Source organism: Pelophylax lessonae (genome assembly GCF_965119305.1).
Source record: "Pelophylax lessonae genome assembly, contig: HAP1_SCAFFOLD_232, whole genome shotgun sequence".
In the NCBI taxonomy this organism is placed as follows: domain Eukaryota; kingdom Metazoa; phylum Chordata; class Amphibia; order Anura; family Ranidae; genus Pelophylax; species Pelophylax lessonae.
In genome coordinates, this window is record NW_028120100.1 from 278,177 (window position 1) to 301,568 (window position 23,392).

The 23,392-nt window shown below is 46.0% G+C and overlaps 1 protein-coding gene across 1 annotated transcript in view; it reads right to left on the reverse strand.

Moving 5' to 3' along the window:
* LOC309543576 (uncharacterized protein) overlaps window positions 1–23,046 on the reverse strand; it is a gene marked incomplete at its 5' end in the record, with an annotated part of 185,377 nt that extends 162,331 nt beyond the window's left edge. The window contains 4 exon segments of the mRNA XM_082276041.1: window positions 18,900–18,997; window positions 22,399–22,522; window positions 22,609–22,776; window positions 22,969–23,046. Of these exon segments, the coding sequence (XP_082132167.1) occupies window positions 18,900–18,997; window positions 22,399–22,522; window positions 22,609–22,776; window positions 22,969–23,046 (468 nt within the window).
* Between the last annotated feature and the right edge of the window lie 346 nt (window positions 23,047–23,392).

Consider the following 23,392-nt stretch of genomic DNA (forward strand, 5'->3'; position numbering starts at 1 on the left):
TAGGTTTGCCCAGGGCCACACTTTGTCTAAAACCGGCCCTGAGTGGAGCACAGTATTTTGTACTAATCACGTTATTGGGTGATCACAGTTCTGGATACCGGAATGCACCTATGATTTATGGACACTGAGATTGCACTTTTTATTGTATACACAGATTGATTTCCGATATATGTTACACTTTGTTTCTGGATACCGGAATGCACTTATGTTATATGGACACTGAGATTGCATTTTCTATTGTATACACAGATTGATTTCCATTATATGTTACACTTTGTTTCTGGCGCAGCACCTTTTAAGTTTGATCAAATTGTATTGTGTAAGTGAATAACACTATTTTGTGTTAGCTGCCGGATTATTTATTTTATACACTGTTTTGGGTTTGTACAGTGGTTGATTACTGTATATCCCTGCACTAAGATTAATTTATTTATTTTTTGGTTATAACTGCGCTGATAGTTTTTCTGCACAACATTCATCATAGCATTGTGTTTAAAGAGGAAGTAAAGTCAAAAAAAAAAAACAGAGAAAAAAAAGCCCTGTAAAGAGAGAGGCATAATGAGCTAGTATGCATCGCATACTAGCTCATTATGTAGTACTTACCTTAAAACGAAGCCCCCGCCGTGCCGCCACCTCAGCGACAGGACGGCGACATGTCCTGCCATCCCGCTTCCGGGTTCGCGTCCTCCGGCCATCTGATTGGCCAGAGGCGCGATTACATCACTCCCGCGCTTGCGCGCGGGAGCCGCCGTTCACGGCACTGAGCTCTGAAGGAACGGCACGGGTGGCCGTTCCCTCAGAGCGCCTGCGCCGATGACGTCATCGGCAGTTTGCGCTGTAAATATCTCCTAAACGGTGCAAGTTTGGGAGATATTTATAGCACCTATAGGTAAGCCTTAATATAGGCTTACCTATAGGTAAAAGTTATACAAGAGGGTTTACAACCTCTTTAAGTCCTGGGGGCAACTGAGTATCGGTAGGCCTGCTTGCCTTATGGGAAAGGAGGCTGCTATAGGTGAAGAACACAGAAGCCAGCTATAGTGTCTGACCACCTGCGTTAGGGGTAAGCGTGACATTGTTAGTATAGATGTAGTAATTCTACAATAGATTGATGAGGTGAGAAGGTCATTGGTGGAAAAGGAGACATCACCAAAATGAAGGAAATGTATCAGCCCTGTAAGTGGGGGAATGCTATGACCCTGAAGGGGTACATCTACGTTTCCACACTATATATGGCTGGGGAGAGCATGTCTTTCTATAAGTGGGTTCTTTATTTAAGTGGGCGCACTTCGGCTCTGCATTTCAGCGATTGCACAAAGCGAGACTACACAGCAAACTACTTTGAAAAACACCAAACAGACTGTAGGTGACCTTGTTTCCCCATTCCGCTCTCCTTCTTCTCTGTAACATGCACTTTCTACCAATCCTTCTGATAGTTGTGTCCTCATTCCTTAATCTCCCTTTCTTCACCCCTCTTCTCCACCCTACAGCCTGTATATATCACCCTCACTTCTGTCCTCTCCCAACTCCTGCTAATTCTAAACCCACATGCTAATAAAACCTTCAGAACCCTGAGGCACGTCCCTTCATATAAATTGCAATCCCATATTACCTCCCTCACCCTTCTGCTTCTCCCAACCTCTGGAGATTAAATCCCAAACCCTGGGCCTCCATCGCTTAACTGTATCCAAAACTCCCATTACCCCATGCCCTCTGGCAAGAGCAGAAATCCACACAATTTAGTTTCTAACCCTCTTCTTCCCAAAACAAGCCTCCCCTTCTCTTGCGCCCTTTGGAATGCCTGCTCTGTCTGTAAAACTAGCTTCTGTCCATGACCTCTTTATCACTAACTACTTGCTGTTACTGAAACTTGACTTCATAAATCCAACACTGCTGCTCCTGCTTCCCTCTCCCATGATGGCCTTCTCTGGACTCACTTCCTCAGACCCTGTGGATGGAAGGGAGGTGGAGTGGGAATCCTTCTAGCCCCACATAGCATCTTTCAGGTACTTCACCCACCTGCCTCTCTGTCACTCTCCTCATTTGAGGCACATTGTATTTATCGATTTTCCCCAGTTTCTTTTAGAAGTGCTGTGATCTATCTGCCTCCTGGACTCGTATCAACCTTTCTTGATGACTGGCTACCCTACTTTCTCTTTTCTGAAATTCCAAAAATCATTCTCGGTGACATCAACATCACTGTTAAAACTAACACGCCTACTACCGCTAAACTTCTCAGTCTTACCTCCTCTTTTGACCTGAAGCAATAGATTCATGCTTCCACTTTGATGGCAACACCCTTGACTATGTATTCTCCTTCCTATGCTCTCTGTGCAACCTCTCCAACAATCCTTTTTCTCTCTCTAAACACCACACTATTAGTTTCATAATCTCCCAGACCTTCACCTCCTCTCCCTCCAACCACCTAACAGTTACCCATAGAAACCTTCCCCACCTAACCCTTCTCTTCCCTGCTACTGACCACCTCTATGACAAAATCTCACCCATGTCCTGCCACAATCTAACCACTTCTCTCTACAATAGATCTCTGTCCTCCACCCTGGATGAGCTCGCCTCCCTCAGTACACACAGATTTAGGCCCCGACCCCTACAACCGTGGCAAACAGATGACACTGTGGTGTAAGAATAAGTCTTCTAAAGACTTCAACCAATATAAATCTGCCCTCCAAAAATACAAATCCTGTCTCCTCACTGCCAAGCAGACCTATTTTAGCACTCTCATTAACAACTTATCTTCCCATGCCCATCAACCCTTCTCTACCCTTAACGCTACTTCGTCCTCAACTACCTTCATCCACTAACTGATCCACTGCCCAGGAGATCGCCAATCACTACAAAAATAAGATTGATACAATTCATGATGAGATCTCCGCTGTACAGATATCACTCCATACTCAAAGGCACAATCAACTCTTCCCTTTTTCAACCCTGCTACTATACACGAGTTTGCTAAACTTTTTTCAACACCCACCTAACCACCTGCTCCCTGGACCCTTGCAAATATTGCGGTCACCCTCTGACTCTATCCTACACTCTTTAGCCAACATCTTCAATCACTCCCTCTCTTCTGGCATCACTCCCATACTTAACCACTTGCCGACCGCAGCACGACTATTTACTGCGGCGGGCAGCCCCTCACAGGCAAAGCGACGTAGGGCTACGTTGCTAGCCTGTGAGGCTCTAGGGCCTTCCACCCCCCCCCCCCGTGTGCCTGGCGGACCACGACTCGCGATCGTCCGTCACCCTGGAAGAAAGGCAGGCGGCTAATGTAAACAAAGCCGCCTGTCATTCTTCCCTGTGTAAGAATGGAGATCATATGGTTCTGCTATGTAGGACCGCTGATCTCAGTTCTTACACCAGTAGCCACATCCAATCACAGTTATAATCACGCCCCTAGGGACACACTTAACCCCTCCCTCTAAAAAAGATAACCCCTTCACTGCCAGTGTCATTTTTACAGTAACAGTTGTGACAGGAAGTCAGGTAAATCTGTGGATGTTGTCACAGACAGGAGATACACTTCTGCTTGGTTTAGACAATTCACCAATTACTATAGGGTGTCGGCTGCAAAGGCAGCAGGAAAGGTAGCCAGGACGGCTTAAGGAAGTTGAAAGGCTTGAACTATTTCTAGGTGGAAGAAATAAATGAACTGTTTGCTATGTGAAGAGACAAGCAAAGGGACATGTTCAATGTGAAGCGGAAAAGGGACATGTTCAATGGACATTTGTTGTGTGAAGAAAAAACATGGACTATGGAGTGTCTGCTGTAGGATCAGCAAAGTCTACCCAACAGTAGGTTGGAGACAGACTTCCTTAGGTAGGTTCCTGTGTGTGAGAATGTAGCCGCCCACAGTGGCAAGGATTTATTTTGTGTTTTATTTTGATGTTTTTGACGCTTGCACTTGTGTGAAGAAAATTGCATGAATAAACCAAACTGTTGTTTGCAACCACTTCTCGGCTATCTCCCTGTGTAACTAACCCCCCCAAAGGGGTCATCCACACCCGCCACCGAGCTGAATCCCCACACAGTGCATATGTATAGCAGATCTCAGATCGCCGCCATTACTCGTTAAAAAAAAAACAACAAAAATGACAAAAATCGTTCCCTTAGTTAGTAAACGCAATAACTTTTGCCAAAACCTTATTGCGATTTTTTTTTACCAAAAATATGTAGCAGAAAACAAATTGGCCTAAAATGTTAAAAAATTTTGATTTTTACATTTTTTTGGGGAATTTCTTATAAAAAATGTGAAAAATATTGTTATTTTTGCAAAATTTACACTCTTTTTTTGTTTATAGCGCATGATCAAAAAAAAAAAAAAAATCGCACAGGTGATCAAATACCACCAAAAGAAAGCTCTGTTTGTGGGGAAAAAAAGGACATCAAATACGTTTAGGTACAGCGTCGCACGACCGCACACTTGTCCGTTAAAGTCACACAGTGCCGAATCGCAAAATAGGCCCTGGTCAGGAAGGGGGTAAAATCCTCCGGGGCTTAAGTGGTTAAAAAACCTTAATTGGACCCCACCAATCTTAACAACCTACACCTTATCTCCTTGCTCCCCTTTTCCTCCAAACTTCATGAATGTCTAGTCTACAACCAACTGAGCGCCCATTTCACTGACAATCTTCTTGATCCCTTTTAATCAGGATTTCATCCTCAACACTCCACAGAAACTGCTCTCCTTAAACTCCCAAATCATCTGCTAATGGCCAAATCCAATGGACACTATTCTGTACTCCTACTTCTGGACCTCTCTGCTGCTTTTGACACAGTAGGCCACCCCCTCCTTCTTAAAAAACTCCAATCCTTTGGTCTCAGTGACTGTACTCTTCGCATTTCATCCTACCTATCCCACTACACCTTCAGAGTCACAACTTTACTTCCTCCTCTTCCTTTCTCCGTCGGGGTCCCACAAGGTTCTGTTCTTGGACCACTCCTGTTCTCCATCTAAACCTCTTGCCTGGGTGAGCTCATAGCCTCCATGTCTTCCAATACCATTTCTACACTGATGACACCCAAATATTTGTCTCTACCCCTCAGCTCACTCCATCAGTCTCCTCACATATAACTAATTTACTAACAGACATATAAACATGGATGTCACATCACTTTCTCAAACTCAATCTATCAAAAACCGAGCTCATAATATTTCCTCCCCCACGTGCCCCTGACTTCTGTGTCAAAATCAACTTCTCAACTATCCACTCGTCCCCGCATTTCAGGGTGCTAGGTGTAATCCTGGACTCTGAACTATCCTTTCGGCCCCACATCCAAATCTTGCCTCCTCAACATCTCCAAAATACCCCCCTTCCTAACCAATGACACCATAAAGCTCCTAGTTCCCTCCCATGTCATCTCTTGCCTCAATTATTGAAACTTCCTCCTCATTAGATTACCTTTACATGGGTTACCCCCCCCCCCCCTCCTCCTTCAGTCCATCATGAATGCTGCAGCCAGGGTTATCCACCTTACCAACCACTCAGCATCTGCTACTCTGCCAATCCCTCCACTGGCTTCTATTCAGTGTCCTTCACCCTTCTCTGCCAATCCCTCCACTGGCTTCTATTCAGTGTCCTCCGAGCCTCTCTGCCAATCCCTCCACTGGCCTCCATTCAGTGTCCCCCACCCCTCCCTGCCAATCCCTCCACTGGCCTCCATTCAGTGTCCCCCAAAGCCATCCACAACTCGGCTCTCAGTAACATCACTAACCTAGTCTCACAATACCAACCAAAACATTCTCTTTGTTCCTCCCAAGACCTCTAGCTCCCTCGTCACCTCCTCCCATGCTTGACTCCAGTGATTTTCCTAAGCCTCTCACATCTTTTGGAAGTCCCTATCCCGATTTGTCTGTATATCTCCTACTCTGTCCACTTTTAGACCATCCCTGAAAATCCTTCTCTTCAGAGAAGCCTTTCCTGCCCCACCTAACTGGAGTTTTATTTTCTCCATCAGCTCATCTCCCGCAGTAAGTGCATTTTGTATCCTTTGACCCTCCCTCTTAGATTGTAAGGTCTAATGAGGATTGTAACTGTACTGTCTGTCCTCACCTTGTGCAAACTGTTGGCACAATACAGGGGCTTAACTACAGGGGTTGCAATTGCAACCGGGCCCCATGCTCCACCTGGACAGGAGGGGTGGTGGGGGCAGCATGTAGAGAAATCACTGTCCTCCTTTTTCCTCCTCTAGCTGCAGGAGGGAAATGGAAGAGATTGGTTCCTCTGTATGCTGCCCCCGCCACTCCTCCTGTACAGTTCACTTGTGTTCTGCTGTCTCTGGTCCCCTGTGTGCTCCCCCCCCCCCGTGCTCTCTCCCCTCTCCTGCCAGCTGCTGCAGGGGATGTGTCACAAAAGAGAACCAGGAAGGGGTCAGTAAATAATGTAATTTACCAGCTCATTCCTTGAATGGACAGAGTCATAGTCAGTGACATTGTAAAAAAATAAAATGAAATGATAAAAAAATAATACATTTAAAGTACCAAAAAATAAAAACTACCGACACCAGAGGGTGAACTTCTAGGATCGCAAAGGTCACACTTGCGACCGGGCCCTGGCATTCCACCACCGTGGGGAGGCCCCAAGATGGCAGGAAAGGGGCCCACTGCAGAACCTGTGAAAGGGTCCCGCTGCGGGACTGTAATAAAGGGCCCCACAACGAGCGTAAAGGGCCCCAAGATCAGTGGGAAGAGCCCCAGGCTTGAAGGGAAGGGCCCCAGCCAGTGGTTCGGGGGGCCCTTCATGGTTTCTAGCACCAGGGCCCCGCGCCTCTGGCACAATATAAATTCTGTATAATAATTATAATATATGTGTGTATCATCATCTGCTGGAGATAAAAGACATCACAGTGACTATGGAGGAAGAGGACGGACATGACGGGGGGGGGGGGGTTACTGGGTATAAATAGAAAATAAGATCTTATTACCTCTTCTGCTGCCACTTCCAGCGATGTCTCCTCTCTTCTTTGTGCCACATGGAACTTCTAGTCTGTACCTGACATCACTTCCTGTGATATCACTTCCAGTCTTCCATAGAGACCTCCTGTCTGGGTAGAAGTGAGATCACCACCTTGTGGAGCTCAGAGGAACTGCAGCCCCGAGAAATGCCTCTTAGTGTGAACATGGCCTTGTGCTGTGTGTGTATGTACTGTATATCCTTATAGATGGGTCATCTCCACTCCCACCAAGGGGGATAGAAATATATTACTGCCTATTACCATCACACGCTCTCCCCCACCCCCTTTCCTGGCCAGGCAGGCTGCATGCTCGGATTAACAGTTTGGTATTTATTTCCTGGCTGACCTCACACAGTTTTTTTTTGTTTCTTTGCTTTAAGGACCCTTTTAAACACCTACTAGATTCACAGTCTGGAATGTAATTTTGGGGGACTCAAAATTTGGGGGTGTGAAAGAAAAAAGTCTTTACCACTTTCCGACCTCCCTATAGCAGTTTTATTGCTACAGGGCAGCCGTGCTGCTTAGAACCACGTATATAAACGTGATCCCGCACTTCCAGGTAGTGTGCACAAGTGCGCGCTGCCAGCGGCTCACTACCACTGTGATTCTACACAGCAGGTCCCGCAGACGCGATGTCCTCCGGCACCCGTTGATCGTTCGGTACACAGGCAGAGAATTGCAATCCATCTATGTAAACAAGGCAGTATCCGTTATGTTTTATAGCAGAAAGTAAAAAATATTGTTTTGTCAAAAAATTTTTGTTTATAGCGCAAAAATGAAAAACCGCAGAGGTGATTAAATATCCCCAAAAGAAATCTCTATTTGTGGGAAAAAAAAGGACATTGACTTTATTTGGGTACAGCGTCGCACGACCGCGCAATTGACAGTTAACAACTTCAGCCCTGGAAGATTTACCCCCCTTCATGACCAGGCCATTTTTTGCATTACTTTATTTGAAAATTTTGCGGTCATGCGACGCTGTACCCAGATAAAATCGATGTCCTTTTTTTCCCACAAATAGAACTTTCTTTTGGGGGTTATTTGATCACCTCTGCATTTTTTTATTTTTTGTGCTATAATCAAAAAATGACCGACAATTTTAAAAAAATAAACAATATTTTTTACTTTCATGAGGGCGGCGCCTGTAAAAACAATCAAGTGGCTGAACAGACCATATGATTGTTTCTATGGTGCAGGGAATCACCGGCAGAAAAAGAAGATATGTGAATGATGCCTGTAGCTCCACCCATCATCCCGATATCTTCACTCAAAGTCCATGACGTCATATGAGGTCGTTGTGCGGGAAGTGGTTTAATACAGGAGAATAATGTCCGCGCCCCCCTAAGCATCCGCTTATTTGTAGAGACATAAACCATTTGGAGTGCCAGAATCCCAATCTTCTTCTCATTGGTATAATGTCAAGGATTTTGCAGACAGAGGAAATGAGCTTTTCAACGTTAGGAAGCATGTTGTGTGAAGGTCCTTCTTCATTATAATGACAATGTGGGGGAGAGAAATCCTCTGCACCTTCCTCCAGTACGGCATCCATATCCTCTCCATTCCCTCCTGTCTCTGCGTCATAAACTAGTGACGATAACCCGCAAATATATCCCATTCTAGGTTAGTGCACATTATTCTGCTCACACAATCAGTGCAAGTCCAGCTGGTCACTGAGGCATCAAAAGAAACTTGAATGGACAACCATGCTCCAACAAAATACTCCTTTATTAGAATATTTTCAGAAGTGACAACATGGCAGGAGAGATGAGACTGTCAACGCGTTTCACACTACAAGCATTTAGTCATAGCAAACCCGCCATACTGCTTTCTCTCTATTTAAACATACAACATCAATTACCATATTAATTAATATTTAAGCTGAACATCATAGACATGTGCAGAATGGAAACATTTGTTTTATTTCGGATAAATCTGTTTAGTTATTTATTTCACTTTCTTGAATTTGTTTAATTTCAAGCTTTCAGGGCAATTCGAATCGGTCGAAAATGTATCAAGCATTGTTGCTGGAGCAAAGGATTCCTCCTGGCACAGTCAGAGGCTTAAAGGTGACTGAATGTTCAAACATGGCCTGAAGTGCTTGTCCTGAAGGTCCAAATGTCTGAGACCAAAGCTGTACCCTCCTATCAGAAGAGGAGCAACCAGGTCCCCATAAGATATGTATGGGTGGCACAATCTGAAAAAGACCAGTAAGCAACCTCTCCCCCAGAAGTGGAGCTCTTTGCTGACTATTTGGTTGAGGACTCTCTTTCTCTCTTCAATTCTTTCTGGACTTCAAGTCGGAACTGCAGGAGCAAACCTCTTTGGAATTAGACACTGACTCTAGAACTGCAGTTTTCTTTCATTTGGCAAACATTTACTCTAAAGCAGGAGGCCAGACTAAATGCAGCTCATTGCTATAAAATGAAGCAAGCCCTTAAAGGATACAGTTTAAACCTTTGCAATGCAGACAAGATTGTCCCACTCATAGAATTATTCTTTTGGACAGAATCAATATTCTTCATCCCAACTTCCATTGCATTGGAAGAGAGGCAAAGGTTAAGGCAGGTTCACAGGCTACAACTGCAGACAGATATACCCCTTAGGGACAAGTCCAACACAAAGTTACCACCAGAAGACCCTAAACCCCCCAAGGACCCACCTAATCATTATTATTCAGAATACCCCTGAAGGACACAGCATCCCCCAATGGCAACTCCATGCATATGGCTAAGCTCATGAAGGCCACGTCAACCAAATAGGTGACTCATTATACTGGAAGACCTCTCCCTCTTCACAAGTGCCTAATCTGACATCCTGCAGTGCAGGTAGAAGTGTTCTGGTTGGGGTTTGAACTGAGCAACCCAGTGCTGCAAGGTGATGACCACTAAGACATTCCGCTGCTCTGTCCTTCTGTTCAATTTGCACCACTCTTCTAGCACGGGCTTCTAGCTTAAACATCATAGGGAAAAAAGGCAATGCACTCCTTTGGAAGTGCGAAAAAAAATTGTATTGCAGGTATCTCTGCAGGAAGGGAGGTACAAAAACCTGCTTATAGATCATCCTCATCTTCCTATTAGGAATTGTTTGAAGAGGGTTAAATTGGTCAGTTGACTGATCCTGCAAGGGAAAAGCTTGACATTGTCAGAGTTGAGACTCCTTGCACAGGGAGAGATGTAACAGACTCCTTTAGAGTGTCTTGACTACCTGTGGCGACCTGTTGGTAGGGGTCATATTCCTCCCTGGATGCCTGAACAAAGCAGGAAATTTATACTGGGTTTTGCCTGTCAAGCACCAAGGCCCAGTCTACGGTGTGCATAATACATGCAGATCTGGAGATGTTTAATAGAAAGTGTCCATTAGTCAGCTTCCCATACACCAGCTTTATGAGGCCTGCAGAAGGGCTGACAATCCAGGAACAGTATCAGTAAGGAAGACGCTGCCCCCCTCCAGCTATAACCTGCATAGAGCAGCCACAGCATAGAGGGATTAGGCATAGAGGGATTAGGCTGCAGCGGCACAAGGACCTGTCTGTAAGAAATAAATCCATGATAAACACACGGTGCAAAGGAGAACTCCATATTGTTTGGGAAAAATAAATATATTACCTATATAAATGCTATTTAGTAATTTAGAAAAAAAAAAATTGCAATTCAAACTACGGCTGCTAAAGTCTCCTAAGCTGTCAAAAAAGACAGTGTAACAGTTGTTTGATTGCTGGGTGAGAAAACCTGTAAGGGGTTCATTACTGCTAAAGGAATACTGACACTGCAGCTTCTCACATCAGAGCACCATCCCAGCAGGTGAATAATCAAACAGACCCTGCCATACAGATGTAGAGCCCTCCTAGGTAGGTGCTAGAATGAGTGGATATAGTTTTTGGTTTCTCTGCCTAACAGGGACACAGCTCTTGCTGTCTCGATGTTTCACATTGATCCAATAGCCATGGAGTATATTGGACAGTGGATGGAAACCTGGCAGATGAGAGCATGGATGTCTGTACCAATGATGTTGAAGTATTTTCTAATTTGTGTATGTTGTCTAGTATAAGGTGTTATTAAACAGACTATTTCTGTTTTTGGTTGTTTCAGGCCTCGGAACATAACTTCCCCTCTTTTGTGCTTATAAGCCCTATTATAAGCTTTTTCGCAGTGTAGTCCGTGAATAGTCTCTAATAAGTAATCTCTTTCTAAGGGAGTCCACCTCCCATTTAAAATCTTCGTCGCTTGAACAGATTTGATGCAATCTAAGATACTGGGAGTAGGGTATACTATGTACCGGGGGCTTGGATGAAAGCTATTGGCATGTAAAACCGTGTTGCCAGCTGTCGGTTTTCTATAAAGTGTAGTTTCTATCCCGCCTTCTTCTTGTATAAGAATTTGTAAGTCTAAGATCACACTACTACACATATACAGTATCTCACAAAAGTAAGTACACCCCAAACATTTTTGTAAATATTTTATCCTATCTTTTCATGTGACAACACTGAAGAAATGACACTTTGCTACAATGTAAAGTAGTGAGTGTACAGCTTGTATCACAGTGTAAATTTGCTGTCCCCTCAAAATAACTCAACACACAACCATTAATGTCTAAACCGCTGGCAACAAAAGTGAGTACGCCCCTAAATTAAAGTGTACGAATTGGGCCCAAAGTGTAAATATTTTGTGTGGCCACCATTATTTTCCAGCACTGCCTTAACCCTCTTGGGCATGGAGTTCACCAGAGCTTCACAGGTTACCACTGGAGTCCTCTTCCTCTCCTCCATGATGACATCACAGAACTGGTGGATGTTAGAGACCTTGCGCTCCTCCACCTTCCGTTTGAGGATGCCCCACAGATGCTCAATAGGGTTTAAGTCTGGAGACATGCTTGGCCAGTCCATCACCTTTACCCTCAGCTTCTCTAGCAAGGCAGTGGTTGTCTTGGAGGTGTGCTTGGGGTCGTTATAATGTTGGAATACTGTCCTGTGGCCCAGTCTCTGAAGGGAGGGGATCATGCTCTGCTTCAGTATGTCACAGTACATGTTGGCATTCATGGTTCCCTCAATGAACTGTAGCTTCCCAGTGCTGGCAGCACTCATGCAGCCCCAGACCATGACACTCCCACTACCATGCTTTACTGTAGGAAAGACACACTTGTCTTTGTACTCCTCACCTGGTTGCCGCCACACACGCCTGACACCATCTGGACCAAATAAGTTCATCAGACCACAGCACATGGTTCCAGTAATTCATGTCCTTAGTCTGCTTGTCTTCAGTAAACTGTTTGTAGACTTTCTTGTGCATCATCTTTAGAAGAGGCTTCCTTCTGGGACAACAGCCATACAGACCAATTTGATGCAATGTGCAGCGTATGGTCTGAGCACTGACAGGCTGACCCCCCACCCCTTCAACCTCTGCAGCAATGCTAACAGCACTCATATGTCTATTTCCCAAAGACAACCTCTGGATATGATGCTGAGCATATGCAATAAACTTCTTTGGCTGATCATGGTGGCGAGGCCTGTTCTTAGTGGAACCTGTCCTGCTAAACCGCTGTTTGATCTTGGCCACTGGGCTGCATCTCAGTTTCAGGGTCTTGGCAATCTTCTTATAGCCTAGGCCATCCTTATGTAGAGCAACAATTGTTTTTTTCAGATCCTGAGAGAGTTCTTTGCCATGAGGTGCCATGTTGAACTTCCAGTATGAGAGAGTGAGAGCGATAACACCAAATTTACCACACCTGAGACCTTGTAACACTAACGAGTCACATGACACTGGGGAGGGAAAATGGCTAATTGGGCCCAATTTGGACATTGTCACTTAGGGGTGTACTCCCTTTTGTTGCCAGCAGTTTAGATATTAATGGCTGTGTGTTGAGAGATTTTGAGGGGGACAGCAAATTTACACTGTTATACAAGCTGTACACTCACTACTTTACATTGTAGCAAAGTGTAATTTCTTCAGTGTTGTCACATGAAAAGATAGAATAAAATATTTGCAAAAATGTGAGGGGTGTACTAACTTTTGTGAGATACTTTATTTTGTACCTTGGATCATCAGGACAGATACCTATATACACAACACATTTTGGCCCAATTTTTCCCCCCTGTGTCCGCCCCAGGTCGGGTGAATATTTTGGGGGTTTGAAGGAAGGCAGTGTGCTAGTAAGCCATGTTTGTATTTATTATGATGTACATAAATACAGATTATGTTCTATGTTTATAAAACACTAATATCGAGTCTGTTTTTTTTTAAGAGAAAACTGTCTGTACATCTTCATAGTCCTGAAGAAGCCTTGTGTGAAACGCATTGACCAGTGAACAGAAGAAGATAGAGGAATATGATCCGAAGCAAACACAGTGACGTGCCTCCATCCCTAATGGTTAATGCAAACAGAAAACAGAGGTCGTGGGATTTGAAATGAGGCAGGTCACAAACTAAGATATACAAAAATAGAATCTGAACGTAGTCATTTATTATACATACAGTAATTGATACAAATGTTGACATCAGTAACAAATATGATGCAGACATGAATACAAAAAAAGCTGACACAAAAAAATCCATATAGTAAGGACATTGTTATAATAGTAATAAGATATATTCAGTAATAAAAGTACATGGCCGTCACTAAATTTTACATCTAAGTGAAGAGAGGAAATATCTATACCTACACGAACCTTATGATATATACCAACTTATCCTTATATATGTATGATGTACATGAGTGAAATTAGTAGGAGACATTGATCTCCTGTGTACGAGCTGAGCTCAGTTTGGGGCCAGTTTCATCATTTCATTGAGATCTGGTTTTAGATAAATCAATAAATGTTATTTTAGGATAAATCCATGTAGTTGTTATCTGTCTCATGCTGTGCCCTTAAAGTCCACACATATGACAGTGGTTCCTTGTGAACATCTGTAGGTTCCCATTTCTCTGAACAGATAGGATGTTGGGACTCTCAGGATAGCTCTGGTTTTTCTTCTCCTATCCAAGTTCTCCAAATAAAACATAAAAACACATCCCCTAGACTGGCCATTGGAGACAACGAGCGGAAGAGTGTGTGCACCTGCCTGTGTGAAAATACCCTGTATCTGGCTGTGGAGTAATCAGTGGGAGGCTCTGGCAAACCAATATCCAAGCGGCTCCTGTGGGGGTACCGCTACGCAGAAAGCAAACCTTGCTTCAACAAACAGTTCTCTCCTCAGGACAGAAAAGAAGACAAAGGTAGGCGACTGCACCAAACTTTGATAAGATGCTGCAATGCTCATCGATCACCCAGAGAGCAGAGTCCTCTCCATAGGTTTTCCTTTTGGTTAATCCCTAGCAGCCCGCATGGCGTCTGCTCCCTTCTGCTGACCTCAAGCCAAACATACTCACGTGTCCCGCACCTCTTCCACAGGGCAATCAATGCATCCGCAGGGCGACCCGGATCCCAGAGGCAGGAACACAACTGCTATATCTGGGTTGGGCACGCTTAGGAGACATGTGCAGAATGGAAACATTTCTTTCATTTCGGATAGATTCGTTTTGTTACTAATTTCGTTTCATTATGGAATTTGTTTGGTTTGGTTTCGGAATTAGTTTACTTTTGTTTAGTTTTCATTAAATTTCTTTTAGTTTTCGGTAAAATTTGTTTAGTTTATTAATTTTCTAACGAATTTCAACTTTTCAGAACAATCGGAATTCCGATCCGTCAAAAAACAATCGACCGATTTGAATACTGTGTAAAGAAATAGCTGGGAGGCTGGGAAGCCGTCCGCCCGCATCCTTACCAACCATGACTAAATTAGCTGTCATCGGGCTTCCACACTGACAGATGAATGGAAAGAAAAGAATGCCGGCATTGCCCGGCAATAGAAAAATGTTTATAAAAAACTATGTGGGGTCCCCTCCCCCCCAGTCCTATACCAGGCCTACACCAAAATGTAAAAAATAAATAAATGGCGTGGGGTCCCTCAAAATGCATACCAAACCTTTACCTGAGCATGCAGTTCGGCAGGTCAGGAAAGGGGGGACGAGCGAGTGCCTCCTAGCCCATACCAGACCACATGCCATCAACATGGGTGGGGGATGCTTTGGGGAAGCTCTCCCCCGCCACCCCCAAAGCACCACCACCAAAGCAAGTCCCCTGCCTGCAGTCCCCTGCAAGCACAGGCCACAGTTGTGGGGAAGACGCCCTTGTCCCCATCAACATGGGGACAAGGTGCTTTGGGGTGGGGTTGGGGGCAGAGTGTCCCCAAAGCACCCCCCCATGTTGAGGAGAGGACATGTGGCCTGGTATTGCTAAGGAGGGGGGCCCACCACTCGTCCCTCCCACTTTCCTGACCTGCCAGGCTGCATGCCAGGATAAAGGGCCTGGTATGGATTTTAGGGGAGAACCCACGCTGTTTTCTTTTCATTTTGGCCCCCGAAGCGTCTGGGGGGACGGGGGGGGGGGCGCACCATTTTTTTCTATTGCTGGGCAATGCTGGCATTCTTCTCTTCACATTCAGCTGTCAGTGGGGAAGCCGGCTGACAGCTGAGGAGTCATGGTTGGTAAAGATGCGGGCAGCCGGCTTCCCGACATGCTGCTTAACAACCAGCTATTTCTTCACACAGAATTTGCATCGGTCGATCGTTTTTTTTTGACTGATCCGAATTCGAATCGTTCTGAAAAGTTGGAATTCGTTAGAAAATGACTAAACGAAAAAAATTTTAACAGATTTCAACAAAATTCATTACAAATTAATTTGGGGATTTGGATACATCCAAATCTAGGAATAGCCAAAAATTTGTCGGAATTTCTATTTGCACCAAAACGAATTTCACGTGTCTCACACTTAATGGCCACCCGCTAACAGCTGGGCTCCCAGCCAATGCAAATGGCCACCAATGGCAGGGCCCACTCTCCAGGCATGGATCCTCTACATATGTGTGCCATAACACCACCCCGCTGATAGCTGGGGACTCAATAATCACTCGGGACATCCTGGAAGACTTCTGGATACCAAAGGAAGCTCCTGACATCCTGCACAGCTGCCCAGCACCCGACCCGCCCACCAATACTTCCAATAGGTAGGAAAACTTCATACAAAAATGGTCCTATAAGTGAGCAGGAGAAGAAAGGAATGCAGCCATTGGCTTATCCTGAACATTTATGGGGGTGGGGTCTTATGGGGGAGGAATGAGGGCGGGGCTACCCAAACATATGCTGCCATGGACATCTGTCAGGAAAGCACATTATGGCCACTAGATGGAACTGACCATTATAGGAAATCCCAATTCACCATGACTGGGGGAATGCGGGTCACATTTCATCAACACATTTATAACAACCAGATCTGTAAGTGTTTGTGAAATCTTCCCGCACAAAATGTACTCAGCCAATGAAAGGTAAGGACTCCATTTTTATTTTTCTCCTGCTATCAATGGCCAACACGGGACAACATTTCATCCATGTCTTTGGTGATCTCTGATCTCCTTATGAAGTGTTTCTTACATGATGAAGATCAGCCATGGAGTATATCTGAGGTGTATATCAGGGTGTGCTTCTTCCCCACATGTCCACCAACATTCATATAGAAGACATTTCCCGCACTCAAGGCACTAATACACCTCCAGGGTTGTGTGGGATCCCTGATGTACAGGAAGACAGGACTTCAGTGAGGAACAATTCCCTCACTCAGGACAGGAATACGGCTTCTCCCCCGTGTGAGATCTCTGATGTCTGGAAAGACCGGACTTCCGTGAAAAACATTTCCCGCACTCAGAACAGGAATATGGCTTCTCACCTGTGTGCGATGTCTGATGTTTGGAAAGACTGGAATTATCTGAAAAACATTTTCCGCACTCAGAACAGGAATATGGCTTTTCCCCTTTGTGCGATCTCTGATGTGTGGAAAGATGGGACTTCTTTGAAAAACATTTGCCGCACTCAGGACAGGAATACGGCTTCTCACCCGTGTGCGATCTCTGATGTGCGGAAAGAGCGATCTTCTGTAAAAAACATTTCCCGCACTCAGGACAGGAATACGGCTTCTCACCAGTGTGCAATCTCTGATGTGGGGAAAGATTGGACTTCTGTACAAAACATTTTCCACACTCAGGACAGGAATACGGTTTTTCACCCGTGTGCAATCTCTGATGTGTGGAAAGATTGGACTTCACTGAAAAACATTTCCCGCACTCAGGACAGGAATACGGTTTTTCACCCGTGTGCAATCTCCGATGCGTGGAAAGATGGGACTTATCTGAAAAACATTTCCCGCACCCAGGACAAGAATACGGCTTCTCACCAGTGTGCGATCTCTGATGCATGGAAAGATGGGACTTATCTGAAAAACATTTCCCGCACTCAGGACAGGAATACAGCTTCTCACCAGTGTGCAATCTTTGATGCGCGGAAAGAGTGGACTTCCATGAAAAACATTTCCCGCACTCAGGACAGGAATACGGCTTCTCCCCCGTGTGAGACCTTTTATGCACCTTAAGCTTGTATTTAAAACGGAAACACTTCCCACACTCAGTACAGGAGAACCTCTTATCTGTTGTAAGGACGGCACCATCCCCCACAGTTTGAGGTTCCTCAGTATAAGAGGAATACGATGGTCCGGCACCGTCCCTCACAGTCTGAGGTTCCTCAGGATAAGAGGAATATGATGGTCCGGCACTGTCCCTCACAGTCTGAGGTTCCTCAGGATAAGAGGAATACGATGGTCCATCTACACTGTGTGGTGCCGGATGGACATTTGAGGTAGCCGGGTTTTCTCCTGGACTATACTGTGTGATGTCCTCATCTTCTACTTTACAGTCTGGAGACAAAGTGAGACAATCCTCTGAGGTTTTCCTCATCTCCCGTCCATCTACTAAAATAGAAATACAAAGATTATAGACTAGACATCAGCAGATTGGTTCCCCTAAACCAGGACTCCGCCCACATCAGGCAGCTTTGTCTCTGAGGATCTTACAATTCCCCCCTCAAGGTAACTAGTAAATGGATCCTCTGATCTCCTACCAGTTCATTTCTTTATTCATGGATCTTAGTCAGAGAGTGAGGAAACAACGAGAACTGTCTTTTATAGGAGTGACAGTGATGAGGGGATTATAGGACGAGTGTCCCCTCCCCCTCTATCACTCATTTCCATCTTCCCAACACAAGAAGTCCCACACTTCCTTATTTAGTCCATGATTTAGTCATGAATAACAGCGGGGCTAAGCCTCACCAGAGGTCAGAGAGTGAGGATGGGGGGAGAACAACCAAGATGAAGACTGGACTGATCCTGAAGACCACCATCATTGGGTTACTGTAAAAGTCTCTCCTCCAATCAAATCATCAGATATAAAAAGTCCAGCTGGTAGGAAATGGGCGTAACAAAGGAGAATCCATATTATGTGTATGTATAGCAGTGGGTAGAGGGGAGAGAGAGCAGAAGTCAGGAGTATGTAATGTACAACATAGAGTATATAGTGCAGGGGTCAGGAGTATGTAATGTACAACATAGAGTATATAGTACAGGAGTCAGAAGTATTTAATGTACAATATAGAGTATATAGTGTACAGGTCAGGAGTACGTAATGTACAACATGGAGTATATAATGCAGGGATCAGGAGTATGTAATGTACAACATAGAATATATAGTGCAGGAGTCAGGACTCATAATATTGGTATTCAGTAATCAGTGGTGGCTTACACGTATTCATGTCATATATGTATTTAGTGTTAATGACCCACCTGTGCTGATCTCTGTAGGAGTGTCCTCCTCCTTACATGTCCCCGTTATTCCATCCTCCCCAATAGACTGCTGATCATCCCTCACATACCTCTCTTCTTCTTCTTCTTTAACCTCAACTTTAGAATCTCTCAGGATTCCACTCTGAATATATAATAAAAATGACATCAATTGTAACAATGCGAATAATGTACAGATCCTAATGATACTATCAGTGATTGTTCCTCATCTACCTGATGATGATGAGGGATGGTGTGACCTTCCTGTGTGGAATCCCGGGAATACAGAGGACGGGGACATCTCTCTGGTGGGTTCCCATTACTGGATCCATCTGTAGGAAACACACACACTGACTGAATAACGGAATTTTTGTAAAATCTTACCTGTAAAATTCCTTTCTCTGAGTCCTCCGACAGTCGCCGCCCCTCTATATTCATCACAATGGGGTTATGACCTTTGCTCCGTAGGAGTAGCTAGGCAACAGAATATGTTAGTATAAAGACTTTTAACATATCCCACCCCCAGGGGGTGGTCCCCTCAGCTCATAACCCTCCACTTCCTGTATCCAACTCAGTTTCAGTGGAATAGCAGTAGAGTATACAACCAACAACCCCAAAAGAGGGGCGGGGGCGGCGACTGTCGGAGGACTCAGAGAAAGGAATTTTACAGGTAAGATTTTACAAAAATTCCGTTTTCTCTTACGTCCTCCGACAGTCGCCGCCCCTCCATATTCATCACAATGGGGATGTCCCAAAGCAGTGCGAACATGAGGGGTGGGAAAAACGCAGCCGCGCCTAAGGCAACGCCGTCTCCCATCAGAGAAAGGAACCTTACCAAAGGAAGGAAACCAGTTGGGCATGAGAAAAAAAAACACTTGCTCAACAGGAGCAAGAACCCAGGGAAAAACAAAAATCCCAAACAGCCAAGGAGCCCGCAACAAGGGCTCTAGGGAACTGCCGCACTAAGAACCTTGCGGCCAAAGGAGGCATCCGCCGATTCCTGAACATCTACCTTGTAGAATTTTGTGAAAGTGTGCACGGTCGACCAAGTCGCCGCCTTACACACCTGGGCCACAGAGGCCCCATGACGACAGGCCCAAGACGTACTCAGAGATCTGGTAGAGTGCGCCTTCACAGGCACAGGGGGAACTTTCCCCTTCAAAGCATAGGCCTGTTCAACGGTCTGTCTGATCCATTTGGCGATGGTAGAAGCCGACGCCGCCATGCCCTTCCGAGGACCCTCCGGAAGAACAAACAAGGAATCCGATTTGCGAAAGGATTCAGTCGATTTCAGGTAAACCCTGATCGCCCGGACAACATCCAAGGAGTGCAGCTGCACCTCTGTCGGATGTTTAGGCTTCGCGCAAAGCGAGGGCAAGACAATGTCCTCATTGAGGTGAAAGTCCGAAACCCTCTTCGGAAGGAAAGAAGGATTAGGTCGCAAGACCACCTTGTCCAAGTGTACTACCAGATACGGAGACTTGCAGGACAAGGCTGCCAGCTCCGACACTCTACGAGCCGAGGTAATAGCCACCAAAAAGGCGACCTTCTTGGACAACAAAGACAGCGAGATATCCCTGATCCTTTCAAAAGGAGCACGCTGCAACACGGACAGAACTAGATTCAAGTCCCAAGGGGGTAAAGGGTCCCTCCTAGGAGGGATCAGATGTCGTACCCCCTGCACAAAGGTGCCAACCAAAGAGTTAGATGCCACAGGACGTTGAAAGAGAACGGCCAACGCAGACACCTGACCCTTAATCGTAGCCAGCGCCAAACGCTGATCAACACCCGTTTGGAGGAAGGACAACACCCTAGACACCGAGTAAGTGCGAGGTGAAAACCCCCTGGACTCGCACCAGGCAAAATACGCCTTCCAAGTACGGTAATAGACCTTCCCCGAGGAAGACTTCCTCGCATTGATCAAAGTGTGAATAACTTCAGGGGACAGACCCCTGGACTTCAGGACCTCGGTTTCAACAGCCAGGCCGTCAAAGCCAGCGACTGTAAAGCAGGATGGAAGATCGGCCCCTGCGACAGGAGATCTTCTCGAAGAGGCAGACGCCACGGGGCGTCGACCGCCAGATTTACGAGGTCTGCGTACCAGGACCGGCGAGGCCAGTCCGGTACCACAAGAATCACCGTGGTTGGTTCCAACTGTAACCTGCGAAGGAACCTGGACAGCAATTGAATCGGTAGAAACGCATACATCAGTTGGTACTGATGCCACGGGGCTACTAACGCGTCCGACGCGTCTGCCCGAGGATCGCGCGTCCGTGCCACTAACCGTGGTACCTTGTTGTTCAGACGAGACGCGAACAGGTCCACCTCCGGAAGACCCCACTTCGCGCACAACATCTGGAAGACATCCGGGTGAAGGGACCATTCTCCCTGGTCTAGGGATTGACGGCTCAGATAATCCGCCTGCCAATTCTCCACCCCCGGAATGTGAACTGCCGATATCGCCGGGACGTGCGTCTTGGCCCAAGACAGAATGTCAGCCACTTCTCGAGCCGCCCTGGCACTCCTGGTGCCCCCTTGGTGATTGATGTAAGCCACCGCCGTGGCATTGTCCGTCTGCACTCGAACCGGAACAAGCCCTGTAGTCTGTCCGTCCAACGGCGAAGACAGAGGCGTATCGCTCGTAGTTCCAGAATGTTGATCGGGAAGGAGGACTCTTCCTCCGACCAAGTACCCTGGGCAGACAGAACGCCCAGAACACCACCCCAGCCTACCAGGCTGGCGTCCGTGGTGATCACCGTCCACAAGAAGGGACGGAAAGATTTGCCCCCCGACACCGACGGGGACTGGAGCCACCACAGAAGATCCCTTCTGGTCCGATGACTCAACGAAATCCGAAGATCCAGAGATTGCGGTCGCCCGTCCCACCTGGACAGAATCTCCGCCTGGAGACCCCGCGTGTGAAACTGGGCGAAGGGAATCGCCTCGAAGGCCGAGACCATCAATCCCAGACACCGCATGCACGTCCGAATGGACGAGGACTGATCGTCCACGAGGGACCTGACTGCCTCCTGAAGAGTCCTGAGCTTGTAGTCCGGTAGGAAGACCTTCGCCTAGACAGAGTCCAGAATCATCCCCAGATAAGGGAGACGAACCGATGGGCACAGCGTTGACTTTGGAAAATTGATCGTCCACCCAAACTCCTGCAGAGTCTGCAACGTAACGGACAGATCCTTCTCCAGACCCTGGCTGGTCGCAGACCGAACCAGAATATCGTCCAGATACCCCAGGACCGAGATGCCCTGGGCTCTCAACAAAGCCAGAACCGGGGCCAACACTTTGGTGAACACCCGCTTCATCAGAAGAAACTAACTAACGCTGGTAAAAATAACAGCTAAATAAAGAAAGAGAGAAAAAAACTCAAATAAAATCAAAAGAGAGAGAAGGCTGAGACAAAATATCCCAGCATAGAAACATCCAGCTACTCCTGACAAGCTAGACATTGAAACTGAGTTGGATACAGGAAGTGGAGGGTTATGAGCTGAGGGGACCACCCCCTGGGGGTGGGATATGTTAAAAGTCTTTATACTAACATATTCTGTTGCCTAGCTACTCCTACGGAGCAAAGGTCATAACCCCATTGTGATGAATATGGAGGGGCGGCGACTGTCGGAGGACGTAAGAGAAACATTGTTTCTATGTGTTTATCAGATGATGGGGGATCTAGGTGGAGCCTCCGTACTGCTCTCTCCTTTACAATAAAGTCTCCTCTTACCCAGTGATGTGAGGGGCGGCTGATTCTCCATCATGACGTCCTTGTAGAGATCCTTGTGTCCTTCTAAATACTCCCACTCCTCCATGGAGAAATAGACAGTGACATCCTGACACCTTATAGGAACCTGACACACACAATGATACAGTCACCATCCAGACACATCCCTTGTCTGTTACTGGATAATGTCCCAGAATTCCCAGCACCGCTCACCTCTCCTGTCAGCAGATGGACCATCATGGTGGTCAGTTCCAGGATCTTCTGCTCTTTGTTCCTCTCAGGTATAGGAGAACGAGGGGGAGGCACCATAGTGGGGATTTGGGTCCTGCTCCATCCCCCTGAGATTGGCTCTCCACTAGACTCCTTCACTACAACATAATCCTACAGATAAGGAGAAAGATTAACCAATATCAACCATCTACATGTCTACAATAAGAACATGGTCTGTTGACCAGACTAGATAAGAGAGATGTCATGTGACCTCTCAGAATCCTCCCCACCTCTCCGGTCAAGTCTGTGTTTTATAAATAGAGATAAGCGTGATGTCATGTGACCTCCCAGAATCCTCCTTACCTCTCCGATCAGATGGTAGATGATCTCCAGGTTGAGGCTTAATAACCTCTCAGTAATGTGATTCTGATCCTCCTCCATCCTCAATGGTGTGGTGGTCATGTGATCTATGCGGGTTTCTCTGTAGACGGATAATGAAGAATTATCTGGACTGCATTGGTTGGACAATATTAGGTTGGGGATATAAGGGATTATAGGCGGGTTGCCCCTACTGTGGATTGGAACATGTAGATTGGGTTACTTAGGGGGATCGTTTTATAAAGAGTGGTCACAGGTTCTCTGAGACTATCAAGACCAATGCAGAACCCATAGCCCTTGATTGGACAGGAGGAGGGACAGTCCACTGCCAGAGTGTAGGGGAGTAGAGGAGAGTGCCGGTATTGAGGGATCAGAGGATCGGATAAGTAAACAAGCTTTTTCTGGTTCC